At 42.9% G+C, this 18,543-nt stretch overlaps 1 protein-coding gene across 4 annotated transcripts in view; it reads right to left on the reverse strand.

The window, feature by feature from the left end:
• The window catches only part of pola1 (polymerase (DNA directed), alpha 1), a 68,640-nt gene that overhangs the window by 23,932 nt on the left and 26,165 nt on the right, over nt 1–18,543 (reverse strand). For all 4 annotated transcript variants that reach the window (XM_047568622.1, XM_047568621.1, XM_047568620.1 and 1 more), the window contains exons 27-33: nt 15,797–15,829; nt 15,605–15,697; nt 15,287–15,492; nt 14,010–14,142; nt 13,418–13,724; nt 12,788–12,969; nt 6,732–6,863 (exon numbers count right to left, since the gene is read on the reverse strand). In XM_047568622.1, coding sequence (XP_047424578.1) covers nt 6,732–6,863; nt 12,788–12,969; nt 13,418–13,724; nt 14,010–14,142; nt 15,287–15,492; nt 15,605–15,697; nt 15,797–15,829 — 1,086 coding nt within the window. The remainder of the gene's footprint in view (nt 1–6,731; nt 6,864–12,787; nt 12,970–13,417; nt 13,725–14,009; nt 14,143–15,286; nt 15,493–15,604; nt 15,698–15,796; nt 15,830–18,543) is intronic.

Genomic DNA, 18,543 nt, shown 5'->3' on the forward strand with positions numbered 1-18,543 from the left:
CGACAGGGCCCACCACGAAATATACCCTCCCTCTGCTTCCTCTTTGTCTCCTCGTCTTTTTTTTTCTACTTCTTTTTTAAACACCCTCATCTATTCTGAAGCCTCTCCACTCGATTACGTCGGTACAGTTCAGATCTGAGACTTTAACATCCTCCTCAGAGCCATATTTGGATGTTTATGCGGGAAACGTGTTGGAAGTAGATGTGCAGCCGGGCTGTTTTTTGACCATTGAACTCTTTACTCATGTGGCTCATTAACGGTGAAACAATTCACCAATGATTAGTCAGTGAGAATTAACGACCGAGATAATCTATTTACTGTTCATTCAAGGCACAACATACACTTTGCACCTGAGCGACGCTTTAGTCGTAAACTTCTTGTGGCTGTGGTCAACATTAGCCACGATTTTCTCCAGTTCATTGATTAATTGCTCTGTGAAGTGTCAGAAAACATGTTTTTAAAGCAGCTGCTGTTGTGACCTATTAAATATCGATAGTACAGATACCATGGCTAGTATCGGTATCGATACTTGTGTTAGAGTTTCTGTCTTCTGTTCGTTCTGTAAATGACTCGTCACAGAGTTCATGCAGCTTCTCTCCAAGTCTGCAGGAGCTTTTCCATCCCCACCTGTAATAAAAGGTGGATATGGACAGAGTTTGACACTCGAATCCATCGCACAGCTGGAACTGATGCCGTTATTGAAATGCGTCGGATGCAGACTCACTTCTTTGGTAGAAAAAGAATGAGCCAACATTTCCCTCTCTGAGTGATTTTTATATTTATTATTACTTTGTTGCTCTTGTTTACGTTGTCATATTTATATTTTTGCTGTTTTATTGCTCCTTTTCTTTTCTTATTTTGCACTAATGACCTTTTCTCTTAAGCAATTGTGTGTCGCAAACGGGAAACTGTTTAATATTTATACTGTAAATTATTTTTATATTGTAATTAGTTAATAGAAACAGGTTTATTTGCCTAAAATAATTGTCCTGTCTTTTATATCAAAATCAACGAACTGAAGACATTTCAAGTATCGGCGATACTAGTCCTGTATTTACTGGGTATCAGATCGATATCAAAATTCCCGGTATCACCCAACCTCTATTCTCCTCTTCTGTTTGTTCTCTCTCTTCTTGCTATGCAGTTTTAATTTCTCCAAGGTATTTGGAATTAGTAGGATCTAAGACGTATAAAAACTAAGCATCCTCTATGAACAGGAAGTAGTTTTTGGAAAAAGTTATGTGGACATGGGGGGTTATTTCACTGTAAATTACAATAAAGTCACCAAAAAAATATAAAACGGAACACGGCCGTAAAAAGACAGAATTGCAAATTCCCAATGTCCTCCAACGAGTTTTTGCTAATTAGTTTGTGTCGCATTAAACTAGAAAATTACTAATCATAAATACACAAGTTTCAACTGTAAAATTGGACATTTTAACACTTTTGTCATGTGATCGGCTGCAGAATGAAACACTTGCCATCATGTTTTTACACCAACTAGTGTCTGAGGATAAAAGTTTAAATGTAGCAGAAGAAGCTGCAAAACGTCCCCATATGAGGACGCGTGGTCTCAGGAGATTAAAGGTGACATCGTTCGGTTTGTGCGAGCAACAGCCCTAAAAGTTGCACATTTTCAACTTCATACATTCAAATATTTGACTTTTTTGGGGTATTTTCTTGTTAATCTGACTGTTGATGGTTAACGACGCGTCACTTAACACCGACCGATTAACGGACTAATCATTCAACGCCCTCTCTGGGATGACTTCTGTAGCAGAGGAATCCACCTGCCGCAAGACGGACAGAGGCACCTCTAACCGGTATTTGTGCTTCGGCGGTCGACACTTCCAAAGTGAATAGACCTAAAAATTGGTCTACTTCACAAACACGCACTCAGTCACACACACACACACACACACACACACACACACACACACACACACACACACACACACACACACACACACACACACACACACACACACACACACACACACACACACACACACACACACACACACGGAGTGAAAAGAGCTCAAACGGTTCCACTTTGTACCTCCTCCGCTTAATCAAAGCTTCTCTATTCAACAATTTGACCTTTTGTTCAAAACAGGATTATCACCTTCTCTGGTCTTCATTCACCCTTTCTCTCCCTCCCCCTTTCTTCTCTTGCCCCTCAGCCCGTTTCCAGGGGCGACCCGCATGACGAGGGTAATTGCAATAATTTGTTAAATGCCATGGCAACGGTGGTTAGATGGGAGGGGTAAAAGAAGGAAAAAAAAAAAGAGGGAGAAAGAAGAATTGGGTGGATCAGGAAACAAGCAAATCTCTCATTTTGCCAAAGACAGCGAAGGGGGCAAGAAGAGTAGAGGTGGGGACGGGAGGAGAGGGAAGAGGGAACAAGTGTTTGCCCATTCTCAGGGTGCAGGTTTATTGATAATCGCGGGGATGAGGGTGGGGTGAGGGTGGGGTGGGGGACAGGAGGTAATTTCACTAATGATTAATGTCTCTGTGGTCCTGGCTCAAGACGCCAACACACATGAGGAGGAACGGAGCTTTCACTCTATCTGGCCAGACAAACAGCTCTATTTGAACTCTCCCTCGGCCTGAAAGGAATCCTTAATTACACAATATTACCCCTCTTCATTGCCCCGCTGTGTGTGCTGTGTCCACTGCTGTTCAGCCTACAGTGGTGTGTGTGTGTGTGTGTGTGTGTGTGTGTGTGTTGCTGTGTGACGTGTAAGTATTCAGTGGTAGCAGCTGTTTCACACATCGTGACAAAAGGGGCTGAGGAGCTGGTTGGGGGGGTGAGGTGGGGGTTGGGGGGGGGGACTCGCTGCCCACACATTCACCACACTAATTGATTTCTGTTCAGCACTGTGGGAGAGTTACCCCCACGTACACACACACACACACACACATTTACAGACATTCCACTCGCTCGAGACCAAGGTGTTGGACGCTACCAGAGGAGTCCTCCACTAAGACAATCCAGCTTAATTCGTTCTCAGGGTGCAGGCCCAGTTGGTCCAAAGGGAATCGGTCAGTCCGGGCGACGTTAACCGAGAGTAAAACACGAGCCAAGGTGTCTCCTCTCATGCATTCATTGGTTAAACGTGACTTACTTTATCGGTACCGATGCCGTTATCGGTTCTGCTCATCGATACGATTCTTTATCGATTCCTCCTTTGAGGAATCTTTGGTTTGGAAAAGTAGAAGTTGGTGGTTTTCGTGTAAACAGCAGCCAGGGAAGTGGTCACTAGTGGAGACTTAAGCCTGAGGACGTCCTGTGACTCAGTTATTACCTCCTACGTCTGAGTTTCTTGTGGCGCATTCGCACGTGATAAACAAAACTCTGTGTTTTAACGAAATTCCCGGTATCACCCACCTCTATTCTCCTCTTCTGTCCCTTGCTTTGCATTTTTAATTTCTCCAACGTATTTGGAATTAGTAGGACCTAAGAAGTATTAAACAACTAAGCATCCTCTATGAACAGGAAGTAGTTTTTGGAAAAAGTTATGTCCTCATATGTGGACATGGGGGGTTATTTCACTGTATATTATAATAAAGTCACCAACAAAAAATAAAACGAAACACGGCCGTGAAAAGACAGAATTGCAAATTCCCAATGTCCTCCAACGAGTATTTGCCAATTAGTTTGTGTGTCACATTAAACTAGAAAATTACTAATCATAAATACACAAGTAAATATTTTAACACTTTAACACTAACTAGTGTCTGAGGATAAAAGTTTAACTACGTCCCCATATGAGGACGCATGGTCTCAGGAGATTGTACGTAGAACGTAGTAGCTCTGCTACTTTCCATCTCACTCCGCTGCGTTTCAGAGACAGTTTTGATTACTTTTGAAATTATAACAGATGATAAAAATATATTTTTGATACCAATTATCCTGGGGAAGAAATTACCAACGACCTGTCAGTATTTTAAAACAGACCCGACTTTACATAGGAACACATTCATGATTGATTTAATGGTTTCATCCGTCTACACGGGCGAAACAGCTCAACGACGTCTTGACTTTGATTTATAGCACATCCTTCATAATTCTTAAGAGATACGATTCAGAAAAAAAAAATGTCGCAAATCAAACAAAAGTCGCGACCTCTGCGCTACGAGAATTATGATCCAGGTAATTCGCGGTGTGATTTTTACTTTAACAAATCACATGGACGATTCGTACGGGATGAAGATCACATACGACCTCCGTGACTATTAGGAATTACTGGAGGTCCCCAGCAAAAACTAAGCCTGTGCAAATAGTGGGCTTTAGTGATGTCAACCGGAGACTGTCGAACACATGGCACTCTATGCACTTAATGCCATGCATCATCATCATCACATGCTTCATCTTGTTGGTGGCGTTGCTGAAGCCACTTCCGACCGTCTCTCTCTGCTATAACGAAACGTAATTTCTTGATTCTGATTCTGAAATCCATCTCTTTCTGTAACATGGACGACACAGTGGCTGTGGTGGTTAGTACTGATGCCTCACAGTAATGAAGGTCTGGGTTCAAATCTGACTGGATCCTCCGGCTTCCTCCCACCGTCCAAACACATGCTCGTTGGGTTAATTGGTGATTGTAAATCGAGCGTAGGTGTGACTGTGAATGATTGTCCGTCTCTCTGTGCAAGTCCTGACATAGACTGGAGACATGTCCAGGGTGGAGACATGTCCCCCCCACACACTCACCCACAACCCTTCAGGAGACAACGAATGATGAGACATTCACGTCACACTCTCCCTATGACTGTGTAGCTGAGTGGCGGCGACAACTCTCCGACCCCCTTTCATATATATAGTACATAACTAATTGCAACACTTTTCCATTGTGCTGCTCAGTGCAACACGTATAAACGTCGCCCCGGGAGACGTACTGAAAATGTGTGCTATTATTCCAGGTTTAAGTGATATCCCTCCCTCTAACCAGATTTCCAATGTGGCCAGATCTCATACAAACCTTACTGCTACTATAATTAATCCTGTGGAGAATATGAATGTCTGTGCAGAACCTGATGGCAATCTTTCATTTTCAGTCAAAACTACAAATGTCAAGCTCGTGGTGACGATGGAGGGAAATCTCTTCTATCCCGAATCCACCTGGGGTATTCTGACTGAGGCTTGAAAAAAAAATCAACGCGCAAGTGGAAATCTCAAAAGTTATTAAGCCCCGTGCAAATTTAATCTCTCAATAAAGTTGCTGCAATCCTCCCAAGTATTTGAGATGCTTCAATCAGTGAACCGTGGATTCTGAACTGTATCCTTTTTTTGCTATGAGATGTTATAACAGGGTGCACTGGACTATTGTGCAGTTCCGAAAGGTCAAAACACTTTTCAAATCACTAATTTAAGTGTTTCTGAAAGTTTCTACTGGACAGATATAATATAGTTATCAAACATCTCCTCTCAAATATTCATAAATGCAGTGGAAAAAAACTGATCACCAGGTCAGAAAATCCCAGAATTGATTAATATTTGCCATCTCCAGACTTGTCATGTGAAACCATTCAAAAGAGAAGAGCTTAACCAAAGCAAAGCCATATGCCAGATATGAAAACCACAAATCTATGAGATCTACACAGGCTCTGTATTCGTCTTTTTCATCCCGGGATCCGGATTCAAAAAGGTGCAGTTCCAGTCGCCGAAAAATCCGGATCCATCATGACAATCGTGCAAGAAAATCATATTTTTCAGCGGCTTCTTATTCAACTTCCGGCTTAAAGCGTCACGGCAAAGCAGTGAAGTCGACTCACATCAACTAGTCGGTTCAGCCCCTGGTAGAGATCCTTAACCTTTTAATGGATCTCCATGTTATACCTATGCATTTAATCATGTTTGCATTTCTGACCTGAGCAAACAATTTCATATTTTCACACTTTACATATGTAAGAGCTAAAGTCACACATCCGGCAAAGCATATACTCCAACAATTAAAGTGATCTTTTAAGCCAGGAGGTTGATCTTTAAAGTCAACCACGTTCACTTTGTCCTAATTTTAGTTTCCGCTGATACTTACCAATCACGTCCAATTACCGCACGTGCACGTTAAACTTGGTATTCAAAGTAAAGAACGGCCATTTAAGTATTTCCAAGGATCATGCTCTTACAAATCTTTCCGCAGCTCTTTTCACTTTGTGCACACAATTTGCTCTTTGGTTGAAAATGTCAGCGCAGTGCCCTGCTGAGGCTTCCTTCGTCTCTCGTCCAACATCTTTTTAATGGCGTCTCTTAACATTACTGCATCTGTTGCATCCCCCATTGTGTTAAATACAGACCGAGCCTTTCATAGATACTTTTCAGAAGGTCAATTTTCACAGGTTTTGACTATTTCATTATATACAGCTCAGCTTCTTTGACCACTTGAGCTCGTATTTTGTCAGCCGAAGCATTAATTTAATCCCTTTAGGAATGTGTTGACAAATAGTGGTATGCAACAACCACACAATATTCAACAAGCTTAAATGTAGCATTTTTGCACCCAAGAGACGCTACCTTTACATCTGGAATACATGGTGGATATGTGCAAGTTTTAAAAAAAGGCTTTAAAATGAGGTAAACGACGGAATCAGCTGTGCTAGTTGAGCAAGTTGCAGTATTAGGCACAAAAGGAAAACTAAATCGAGTCCATTTGCGGACCCGCGAGTGGGCGGGAGGTTAATGTTTGCTTCTGTATATATAATTTAGAGTTGCATTAATTAAAACTCACGGAGTAGTATTTCCTGATGTGGCGACGGATGTCGAGTAGCAGCTTGTTGCTGATGTTGACGATGCGGTCGGCGGGGCTGCACCCGCACGGGATGTGACGGCATCGCAGCAAACTGGGCTCCACCTGTGCACCCTGAAAAAGAAAACGTCTCGTCAGCCCAGACACCGATGCAGCATCTTCAACCGGTGCCATTTATTCAAACTGCATAAAGGTGAACATGTGTTTTGGGGGACGTGACTGATTGGAAAGATCTGCATGATGCTGCAACCTCCGTGCAGCTGCACAATGGAAAATGAAATAAAGTTGCATCTTGTGACAACAAGTGTTTCACTGGGAATCAACTTGTAAAGCAACGCTTCTGTTTCTACTCATACGTGTAATGCTAGTGCTACCTCTGCCACTACCACTACAGCTTAAAAGCTTAAAGATTGGAAAAGTATATATTGTAAAGGTTATAGAGGGTAAAATTATGTTGATAAACTGACCAGCCACAACATTATGACCACTGTCAGGAGAAGTACAAAACATTTAAACCATCCTGTGACAATTGAACGTTCTACTGGGAAACTTTTGGACCTGGAATTCATTCGTGAAGATGTTACTTAGACATGTAGCCCCCACCTCGACCAGACCAGGTACCCCCCACCCTACAACAATGACACTCCTCGACACACAAAAAAGCTCTAGGAACAACTCAAAAGTAACACAAAGAACAGCACGATGATGAAGATGTTGACCTGGTCTCCAAATTCACAAGATCCCAAACTGATCAAGCATCTGTGGGATGATTCAACACATAGGAGCCAAAGACCCTCTAACCCAGAGGTGTCAAACATAAGGCCCGGGGGCCAAAACTGGCCCGCCAGAGGGTCCAATCTGGCCCGTGGGATAAATTTGCAAAAATTACACTGAAGATATCAGCTGAAAATATTTGATAAAATAAGAAATTGCACTTGCACCTTGCACTTCTTGAGAAATTCACGGTTGTTAATTACATGTAGCTGTACTTTTTTTGCACTAAAGCAAAGGGAAACATTTGGAGTTGTCGTTATTTACCAGTTAATAAACTATTGTGTTACTGGTCCGGCCCCATTGAGATCAAATTTGGCTAAATGTGGCCCCTGAACTAAAATGGGTTTGACACGCCTGCTCTAACCCATTAACGACATTCTGTTTCCAGACACCACAGGACACCCTCAGAAAGGCCTATGTCCATTCTCTGATGAGTGGTCATAATGTTGTGCCTGATCGCAGTATGTTCACACTGAGAGACAAATCAGAACATGCATCAGCACTGAGACTTTGGTCTCAGAGCCGTTGGGAATAATTATTTGCATTATTTGCACTTGAGTTCATTGACATACTTTTAAACTTTGACGCCTTTTGTAATGGTTCTGGTTCGGTGTTGTCTTGTTAGAATAAGGTTTAATAATTAATATTAATCCCACCTTTAAAGGGTCTTTGTAATCTACCCGAGACTTTTTATCAGCCAGGGTCAGCCAAACTACCGCCTAACACTTCTCAATTGTACTGCATTAGCATCTGTAAAACCCACTAGATCCAGCAACACAAGGCAGGAACGGAAAAGGTGACTATTATTTAAGTTTCCTAAATGGCTGTAATTTATATACAAAAAAAAGGGGTTTCAAAATGTTGGGAGTCACTGGTTGTTGTGAATCTGCAGGTACAATGGCTTTCAGGAGCAATCTGCCTCCCTTGTGCATAAATATACGAATAGAGGAATTCATCCCGGCTCCCATTTTTTAACCCAGCATAAGAGGAAAAGCGGTCATGCAACATAGAAACTTGGCCATTACCTTCCGACCTCCACAAAGAACTTGTCAAACACGGAAGGTGTGAGAGCTTAAAGCACCGCTGGGACCGGGAGATTTTAACATTATTGTAGCCTGAAGAAAACAGGTCAACATGACCCCGGCACCCCTGAATTGTCCACTTGACAGCAAGCCTTGTAGTTAATGCAATAAAAAAAAAAAAAAAAAAAAAAAAGTTGCCGTGGTACATAACAATTACAGAAAATGTAACGGCTTTAAACACTTGCTCCTTTAAACCTTAACTCCATTTACCTGTCGCAGCGACAGCAGCAAAAAAATAAATAAAAAATGAGTTTTCAGGTGACACAAAAGTATTCACGTGACTCTCCCGTATCTATTCTGTATGCAATCTGATTTTAATTTATTTTTATGTGCAACAAAACACACCTACAAAGATACATGGCAATAAAGCCTGTTTCTGATTTGGCTCTTTTTATTCCCCACTAATATGCAGCTACGCACATTAACTCCCCACATCTCAGTCTATACTCCTCATTTTTCTTTCTGCTCTGCTCTGGATGAAAGAAACCTCCCTTCTTCTTCTTCTTCTCTCTCCACTTTCTCCTCCTCCTCCTCCTGCTCTTTATCTCGCTGCTTTCATTTCAAACTCCCACCAAAAACAAGTTGTATCTCCTAAAATTACACACCACTTACTTGTCAGCTGTTTTATCGCTGGGCAATTAAATGAAAATATGAAACCTCGAGGGTACTTTTTTTTTTTCTGAGTCTCGTGTTTGTGTGAGAAAAGTTCAACTAACGTAATCCGCGGATCATATCTTTTAGCGCTCCTCTAAGTGTTCGTCCACCCCCCCCCCCACCGCCGCCGCCCTGCACAACTGTCATCTTCACCGCCTCCTGTCTGCACCTTAAATAGACTTCTGCGAAACTGTAAAACAATTTGAAAAGGTTTACGATGTCAACTGTCTGAGCCGGGGCTGTTTTCGGCGATGTCTTGGTTTGATAATGTGCAGCTTTCACGCGGCGCTGATTTAACTGTCCGACGTTTGCAGGATTTCCAGCGCTCTATTAAAACTGTACTCAGGGAAATCCCTGCTGCTCGATCCAGATTTTTTGTTTTTTTCTTCGTCCCTCCCTCCCCCTCGGCTCTTAATCTTTTCATCCCTCTCTCCCCCCGCCACCACCACCGCCACCCTCATCAAACAACTTTCCTCCTCTGTCTGTCCTCCATCATCCGTCACCGCCTCCTCCTCCTCCTCCTCCTACCATCTCTGGCTCCGTGTCAGTGCTGGAGTCAAGGCCCATCTGTCCTCCCCTCTCACTGAGCTGTTAGACCATGTTCGCCACCTTAATTAACTTACTGTCTTATCAGTTACTCTGTGTGTGTGTGTGTGTGCACCGGCTTCTGACACATGGTGGAAAATTAACATCAGCAATCGGACAATTTCTGGTTGAGTTAAAGAGTTTGAAATGACTCTGTGGTTTCGTTTCTGTTTGTTCAGCAACATTTGAGCTAAGGGTGGGAAAAAATGTTGATATGGCATTACATTGTGATACTTTTCTTTAGATACAATATCGATTTCAAAAGAAAAAGAAAAAGTTGTGGGACAATTGTGAACGACTTCTGCACCTCTGCTCTGCAAGGTCAGAGCCGTATATTAGAGAGAGTTTGTCCAAGTCTAATCATGGCGCCATGTTTGCTACATCAGAGGTTAGATTCTACAGTGTAACCCTATGGGGCGGATGTGCTTCGTTGAAATAAATGTCTTATTTTCTCCATTAACAGGCCTATAAATGTTATTGCCGACGTCTGTCAATATGTAAAAGGTCCTCACTTAAATATCCCAGCGTCTACTTACTTTAAATATCTTAAATGAGTCTGTAAAATGCTTTGTAGCCCAATCACCTCATCAGTCATAGAGCCGTGTTTACCTTCTCCTCAGTCTCCCTGTTCATCCATCACCGTTAAAAGTCTGAAATTAAACTAGTCTTACTGTTATTTAGTATTATCATTATAGCATTAGCACGCTAGCCATGAAGTTATGTAGCCAAAGTTACGTGTCAGTTAAATGTGTCTATCTACATGGACATAAATTACATGAACACATGGAGTTTCACTGTATATATGACGCTATCTGCTATTTTTCTAAGCCTTTAGTCTAGATGACTAGCTAGCATAAGGTTAGCATAAGGCAAGGTTAACTTCAAACTTCATTCATTTTTAAAGCGGTGTTTTTGAGATCAAGGTTCACATTAATGATGGTACGACTTTAATTTTTCTACATAAAATCTTAACAAATGTCAAAGAGAGACATTGACATTTACTTCACATAATGGAGAGAAACCAGTTGACATCCAGTTCTTCCTTTTAATCTTCTGCTCCATAACTTTCTCTGTTTCTGTTCACTGGGGAAACGGTGGAGTTTCCTCCGTGTTTTCCTGATCCTGTGTTGCACTGTGGCAAATTTTAACTCTTAATCCAACTTTATTCTGTGTTATTGCCACTTCTCTATGGGTGAATATTGGTTAGATGTCTCTAACATGGCGCCCATGAAACATGTGACCAGCTCAGAACCAATCAGCATGATCAGAGGGACAACTCAGACGCTCCATTTCCTAGTTGGCCAGACTCTGTCTAATTTACGGCTCTGAGCTCGGTACGCGTCATTCTGTGCTTCGCTGCAGTTAGATATTCGAGGAACGCGACCAACTTGTGAACTCACCTAACGAGACACTGTGAGGTATTAGCACAGCAGCGGCCGAAACCCGTTGATCCAAAGCAGATTACACCGGATAACACAGTACTTATGCATTTGCACATTTGTTCAGTGGAGCATTCAAACTGTTTTGTTCAACCAGACAATTGTGATCTGTATTTTGACATTTAAGTGGCAAGAAACTTGATCCACTTTCTGCACAAGTGCAATAAACTTGAATTTGAATCGATTATCGAATTAATATTATTTTTTCGACTCAGTTTGTCCTTTTAATTATTATTATTATCATGTAATGTACAAATATACAAATGCATGTAGAATATTGCAATATATCGCAAATCATAATATCGCAATAAATATCGTGACTCAAGTATCGCGAACCCGCCCGCTTTAACTAAACGTAAACGCTTCTCAATAAAAAAAACACACACTTGCATATCTCCTGAAGTGTGTCATCCTTTTATGGAGTGTGTGTTTTAATTGGACAAGTTCTCTCAACAGTCGAGGACGGAGGCTTGTCAGTTTTATTAGTGTCTTCCAGACGAGAAAAAGCTGCGTGCCCTGCTCCTCATTAGAAACCGATAACACACACTCGCGACCTTGGCTTGACAAATGGTTGGAGATCAGTGTGCGTGCGTGCGTGTGTGTGTGTGTGTGTGTGTGTGTGTGTGTGTGTGTGTGTGTGTGTGTGTGTGCGTCTGCAGAGCGGCAGGGGTTAAGGAAAGGCTTTTCAAGTTGTGGAGTCCAAACTATGCCAATGAAAACAGAGTCCGTATTGGAGCCAGGCAGCTGTCTAAAAATACAGACAGAGACACAATATGGAGGATGACTAAAGCATGAACCCTTCACAGGAAGTTTCTCTGAAAACGCGTTCGCCGCTCTCCCCGCTCTTTATTCATGTCTGATTAATTCATTACACCAGTGAAACACGCCATTAGCGATAAAAGCTATCTCCTCCTTTTGATTTCGGTCTTTCTTCATATCTCTTCGTGGCTCTGACTCCACAGCTTTAATGTTATTTCAAATGCAGCTCTCACATTTAAAAAGAAGAGTGAAAGATGAGTCCTGTAAGAAATAAAGTGGGGGAATAATGGAGGATATGTGTAACAGCTAACGAGTCACTGTGCGTTACTATAATGCCTGTTTTCCTGAGTGAAAATATATATTTTTGCTTTCTTCTTGCGTCTCAGGGAGCGACGTCACGTACGCGACAAGTCACGTTTTCAGCATGAGGACGACTCTCGTGTAAAACCACACAGACACAAACGTAAACAACAATGGAGGCTGGAAATATGGCCACTAGTTAGAGATTGTGTCACCTAAAGAAACAATATTAAGGTTCACTCTGTGCTTTATGTATATTGTTTGTTTCTCTTTTTAATCTACTTTGTACATACAGGACATATATTTATATTTTATCTATTCTATTCTATGCTATGCTATGAGTAAAGTACCTAAGTTACTTTTTAATGGAGTAATCAGATTACTTTTTCAAGGTAACTGTGGCCACGCCGTAGCCAACGCTGTGTTGGTGCAGACTTGTACTCACAGCTCCATCGAAGACGCTGTCGTAGATGTTGTCAGTGCCGCACTGAGGACAGGTGAACGTGAACTTCTCGCAGTCTTTGTAGCGCTCCTCGTCGGTCAGCTGCACCGGGGCCCCCAGCATGCCGTCGGCCTCCTCCTCCCTCTGGTGCTGCTGCTGAGCCCGGAACTGACTCGGGTCCAGACCTGAGATGGACAATAGCGTCGACCAGGGCTTGTTTCTCATATAGTCACAAACTGGGCTTAAGGCTAAATACACGAGGAGGCCAACACATAACGGGTATTTTTATTGTAATTAAACCCCAATGAATCTCCTATTCTGCAGTTTTATAAGTCTATTGTGCTATAAGGTGAAGTAAGTCTTCTATGTTTAGCCGTTACAGCTGTCAACAGACTATAAAACAGGATTCACGACTTGTGTTGTCACAGAAGGGGATTGGTCTTACCACTCAGAGTAAGCTGTGCCCCATAAATACCTCGGGGTCGATCTTTATTCACGAAAGAGAATTATATTGAATATTCTTGTGCACATGAACGTGAATGAGACCAATTAAAAACAGTTTCTCACTTGAACTTTGTGGATATTTTCAGCTAATTTGCAACCACACTGAACAATGACGTGTGATTAACTCACCCAGCCACGTGGCTATGAGCACGCTGTCGATGCCCTCGATGGGGTCACAGATGCGAGACACCACGGGATGCACCTGCTGGGCCAGGTAGTACTGGACGTCCAGGCTGAGGCCCTCCTGCTTCTGGAGCTGCTCCAAGGCGTAGGCTCTCTGACTCGCTGCCAGCGTGGAGCCGTCCTTGCAGATGATGTAGGAAACGGTGTCTCCGGCTTTGACCCGGCGACCACCTTGGGAGTTGATCCACAGAGCGACGTGGACGTGAGGGAGACTCTTCTTATCTGGGTAGTCCTGAGGATCCTTAGTGAGCGCCTGGAGAAGAGGAAAATAAAGGAAAGCGGAGACAATGGACAGATAATGAAGAGACAGGAAACGGCAGAGACTAAAACTGCCTGCACAGCTTATAGCGTAAAGAATTATTTGCAAGAGCCACATAAAAAGGTGCAGATTAGTTTCTGATTGTTTTAATGCAAGCAGCATTTGTTGTGGTAATGTTCTATTATACGTCCACTGTATTATGCACTTGAAGTCTGGCTGTGCGTAAAGACAAGTAGCTCCCTGAGTTCCACAGAAACATAATTACAGCCCAGTCCTCACCTTGTGTATCTCGTACTGGTTGAGTGGTATGGATCCGCTGGACACCTTCTCTCCGACCTCCACCAGGTGTTTCTGGATGTTCTCCACGATCGTGTCGCGGCTCTGGTCGGACAAGATCTGACCAATCACATAGCTGGAAGGACAGAAGAGAAGAGTGCGTTTCATACCGGTTCATACTGAATACCGGGATTTTCTTTCGTTATGATATGAATTTTTAATATACAAGCACAACGGTGTATTTGATTACACAATGTTCAGAACACTGCAGCAGAATGAGAGGCCAAAAAAAGGTGCCGTGTTTTTTTTTTTTAGGGTGACCAGATGTCCCCGGATCCTGGGGACAGTCCCCGTTTTGGTTGACGTGTCCCCAGGCTAAAGCCAGCCCCAAAAATATCCCCAATTTCAGCTTCTTATGAATGAGAAAAAAAAAAATGTTGGTCGCACTGCTATTGACTTTACAGACATAGCAGTTTAAATATTTTTATGAATAAATATGTCAAAATAAATGAAACCGTAATTGCCCCCATTTCTTTATTTTAACATCTTTTTATTATTATTATTTATTTATCTCCGAGCCGTAAATGTCCCCGGATTTCCACATCAGCAGTCAGCGCTAACACGGAGCCATGCAAACCTGTTTTACTCCTAGGGTGGGATTATTCTACAATAAATGCTCATCATCACGGTAAAACAGTCCATCCTTAGTCAATCTTCTGCCGTAATTCATTCTCAACCAGTCAGAATTTGGAAAAATACTGTGATATAGATTTTTGGTCATACCACCCAGCCGTAAGGTAAATGTGTTTATTTGTGCTGCCTCAAGTGGCCAATAAAGGAACTGCATGTTGTTGTTTTTTTTTTTAAAGTTTCCGAATGATTGTATCGTGCAAAACAAATAAACAAAACCAAAGAACTTTCAATGATTAAACTTGTTACACGAAGCGAGACATTTGTCCTTGTTCTTCGGTTGAGCAAAAACAAGAACCTAACTCCAGGGAAGTTGGAATAGGCTCCTCCCACTGCAGCATATGTCTCACACACACTAAGCATTGTGGGAGATGGACGCTACTCATTCAGCATACATACCAGCCACACTGATAATATTAGCATCTGGGAGCTAACAGAGTGGCCACTAGCATTTCCACTTTTACGCATTAACCACGCCCACTTCCAATTCCTGACCAATCACAGAACACCACATGAGAACAACTTTCTGTACAATGAGACACGCCAATATTAGCACGTGCATTTAATTACATTGTGTCGAGCTAACGTACTTGCCACACTCCTTGGCGAGGCCGCACCAATCCCTGCGGACGATGTCCAAACCTTTGAGCTCCTGCTTGACACCGTATTTCCCTTCCCCATGTTGCTCCACCACCAGGGCCGCGTATTTCTTTTTCTTCAGCAGCAACAGCGACTTGAACACACCATCAATGTCAATCTCCAGTAGCTTGTACAGCTTGTTTACTTCTGCCTTCACCTGGGAGCACAAAACACCACGTATGCATTTAGAGAAAAATGTCAAAGTATTCCACTGGACGCACACAAACAAACACACAAAGACACACGGCGAGTGAGGAAAAAAAAAGCACCTTGTTGCCGAGTTTGAAGACTTCCTCCAGAGACTTGCTGTTGGTGTTGATCATGATGGAGTCGGTGTCCCCGTAGATGACTTCCAGATTCATCTGAATCACACGGCGAAAAAAGAAAATGCATCATTTCAGAAAACAGGTGCACAGTCATATAAAGTCATATAATCCAAAAGTTACTTTTTAACAACCCACCTTCTGAACCATGTCTTTCGTGTGCATCAGAATCTAAAAAAAAGAGATGAGATATAATAGTATAAATGGAGCTAGCGGCTCTCACACAAAAGGACAGTAAACAAACAACACTCGGGAACAAACAATGATTAAATGTCGTTTCTATGTTTTTTTTTTTTTATTGTGTGGCGCATGCGTGTGTGCGTGTGTGTAGTCGCGTTTGTGTGGACACGGGAGCGAAGCAGGTGACTTGCTTTTAAATGGGGGATAATTGGCTAAGAGGGCAATTATGAGAGCGTGCTGTGACAGGCGTCTTTTCAACCCACACACATTCCAAGCCAGGCAACACACACACACACACACACACACACTCAAGACTCACACATGCACCTTAATGACTCGTAATGGCCTTTTATAACCTGCAGGGTGAGTGACGGAGAAATAAGAGAATTCTGTTAACGCACGTCGGCCATTGTGTGTGTTTGTGTGTGTGTGTGGACGAGAGGGAAAGCTCCAAGCAGCGGAGGGATCCTAACAGGTGGGGAGGGCAGGGGTAGCGGCGGCAGCATAGGCACAGGCAGCAGCGTGGGGGCCTCGGGGGTCGCTAATCTGAGGGGGTCGGAGGGACGGAACGCGGTGTAACCTGTCACCAGCAATCTGGTCCTCAATCAACCGCGGACGCATATATACACACACCCCGACTCACACTGTGAGTCCCTCCGTGTGGGGACAAGGACGTGGCTATTTCAGAGTGTGAGGAAGGGGCGGGGTCGGGCTCCCACTCCCTGAAACCAGAGTGGGACGTAAGCATGCTTTATGGGCTGCTACATACCTCCACGCAGAGGGGGGAGTTTGAGTCATTCACAGAACAGCCTCCCCCCCCCATTAGGGACTGCAGTCAAGGTCAAGGTCTCGCCACAAACACACACATCCAAGCGTTGGCCCGAGCGCATATGCGCTGAATTGTGCCGCTAAGCTTTTATGCAGACGACGCGACGAGCCTGTCTCCTGCCTGATTAGGACATGACGGAAGATTTTAGGCCCCGTTTACGACAAGCCGGGTTTCACTGTAAAAAATATTTTATCGTTTAGGGTTTCCGTCTTAACGGAGCCGGCGTTTTCAGAACCCGAAACCAGCTTCCAGACTGGCAACGTTTTCAGTTTCGTCTTTACGCAGCTCGCTAAGCCTTTGTTTTGGTTTAAAAGTCCCGTCCGAGCTTATGCACACGCTCCAGGTCTTCTTCTCTACGGGTTCAGGGAGTGACCTTACAGCGCCACCTAAGGCCTGGCATGAGTACTGCAGCGGCTTCACAACTTTTCAGTGGCTCCGTCTTGAGATGTCACGATGCGCATGATTAAGTGTTACAATTAATTGACCGTAACGTTTCCTGAATACTGTCAGAAAATGTTATGCCGGAACCATAGTTAAGCCCAATTCAAACGTAACGAAAACAAAGTTACGCAACACCCACGCAGTGTTTTCCCTACATTCATTTAGGAGCGACAGGTCGCCCTACTTAAATCCCAGCCGCCGCTCCTTCAATTTTTTTTTTTTTAATGACGCAAAGACAGCACTGCCGCATGTCACCAGCATGCGGTCACTTTTTAAACTTCCTCAAGCTCGGTTTATCAATAGAGAACGAGGTTATTGTGGCCCCGAAGTTTATTATCTCCTCCTGCTGCATGTTCGATCATCCGACGTTTCATCGAGTGGTTTTCTTTTTTGCTCAGGTGTACAAATACAAATATTGGATCATATAATTAGTGATATAATTATATTTTGGCATCAAAATATAGAAATAAAGGAAACTTTAAGACCTTTAAGGAGCTTTCATGTGATTTTACATATGAATAGATTTGTGAAATCAATCAACGCATAATAATCGTGATTATCGTAATATCGTGATAAATTCTCTGACAATAATCGTACGAAGGAAAACCGTAATCGTGACATCCCCAGTTCAGTCCAGACCAAGCGGCAATTTCCAAAAAACTGCAGTTCATCTTGTGGCCACTTGAGGCTCCAAAAGGAAGCAAATCCTCATAGACCCCAATGTTAAAAATCCCAACTTTACAGCATTATTAAACATGTTTACAGCCTAGTACAAAAAAAAAAACTTATTTGGGTTTCAATTGTTTATTTCCATTTTTTCTAACTCATTCATTTATATTTTTTCATTAAGGTTTAAAATTCTGCATAATTAGGACGTTCCCGCTTTGAGTAATCAGCCCAAAACATGACTTGTATCGTAAAAGAAAAATTGCAATATATTCTGTATAAATTACAATCACCAAGCCTAATTAAAAAATCTAGCCTTTAAAATAAGATGTGAGCACATAAGTAATACTTTTGGGACGAAAAAAAAAAAAAAAATACAAAAGCCAGGCGTGAAGGCCGGTACGTTTGGAGAACAGACGGAAGTGAAGGGCAGTGCAGCGACGAGCAGAACGACGTGGGAACGAGAGACGGAGCGAAAGCAAAGTGAGGCCAGCGAGGTGAGAATGCGTTGATGTAATTGATGTGCGGACTCATTTAGACAGGTTTTCCATATGCTGTCAGTTCCAGCAGGACCGACTGCTTTAAGGAATGAACCGAGTGAAAGACAAGTCGTTTGACCATGACGCTGGAATGTGTGCAACTGACGGCGTGAGTGTGTGTGTGTGTGTGTGTGTGTGTGTGCTCATCTTTAAACACATACCAGCATACGCATAGTATACGGACAAATGCAAACACATATCCCGGGAGGGTAAAAAGACTATGTGTGTCT

Source organism: Mugil cephalus, chromosome 18 (assembly GCF_022458985.1).
Source record: "Mugil cephalus isolate CIBA_MC_2020 chromosome 18, CIBA_Mcephalus_1.1, whole genome shotgun sequence".
NCBI classification, from domain to species: Eukaryota; Metazoa; Chordata; class Actinopteri; order Mugiliformes; family Mugilidae; genus Mugil; species Mugil cephalus.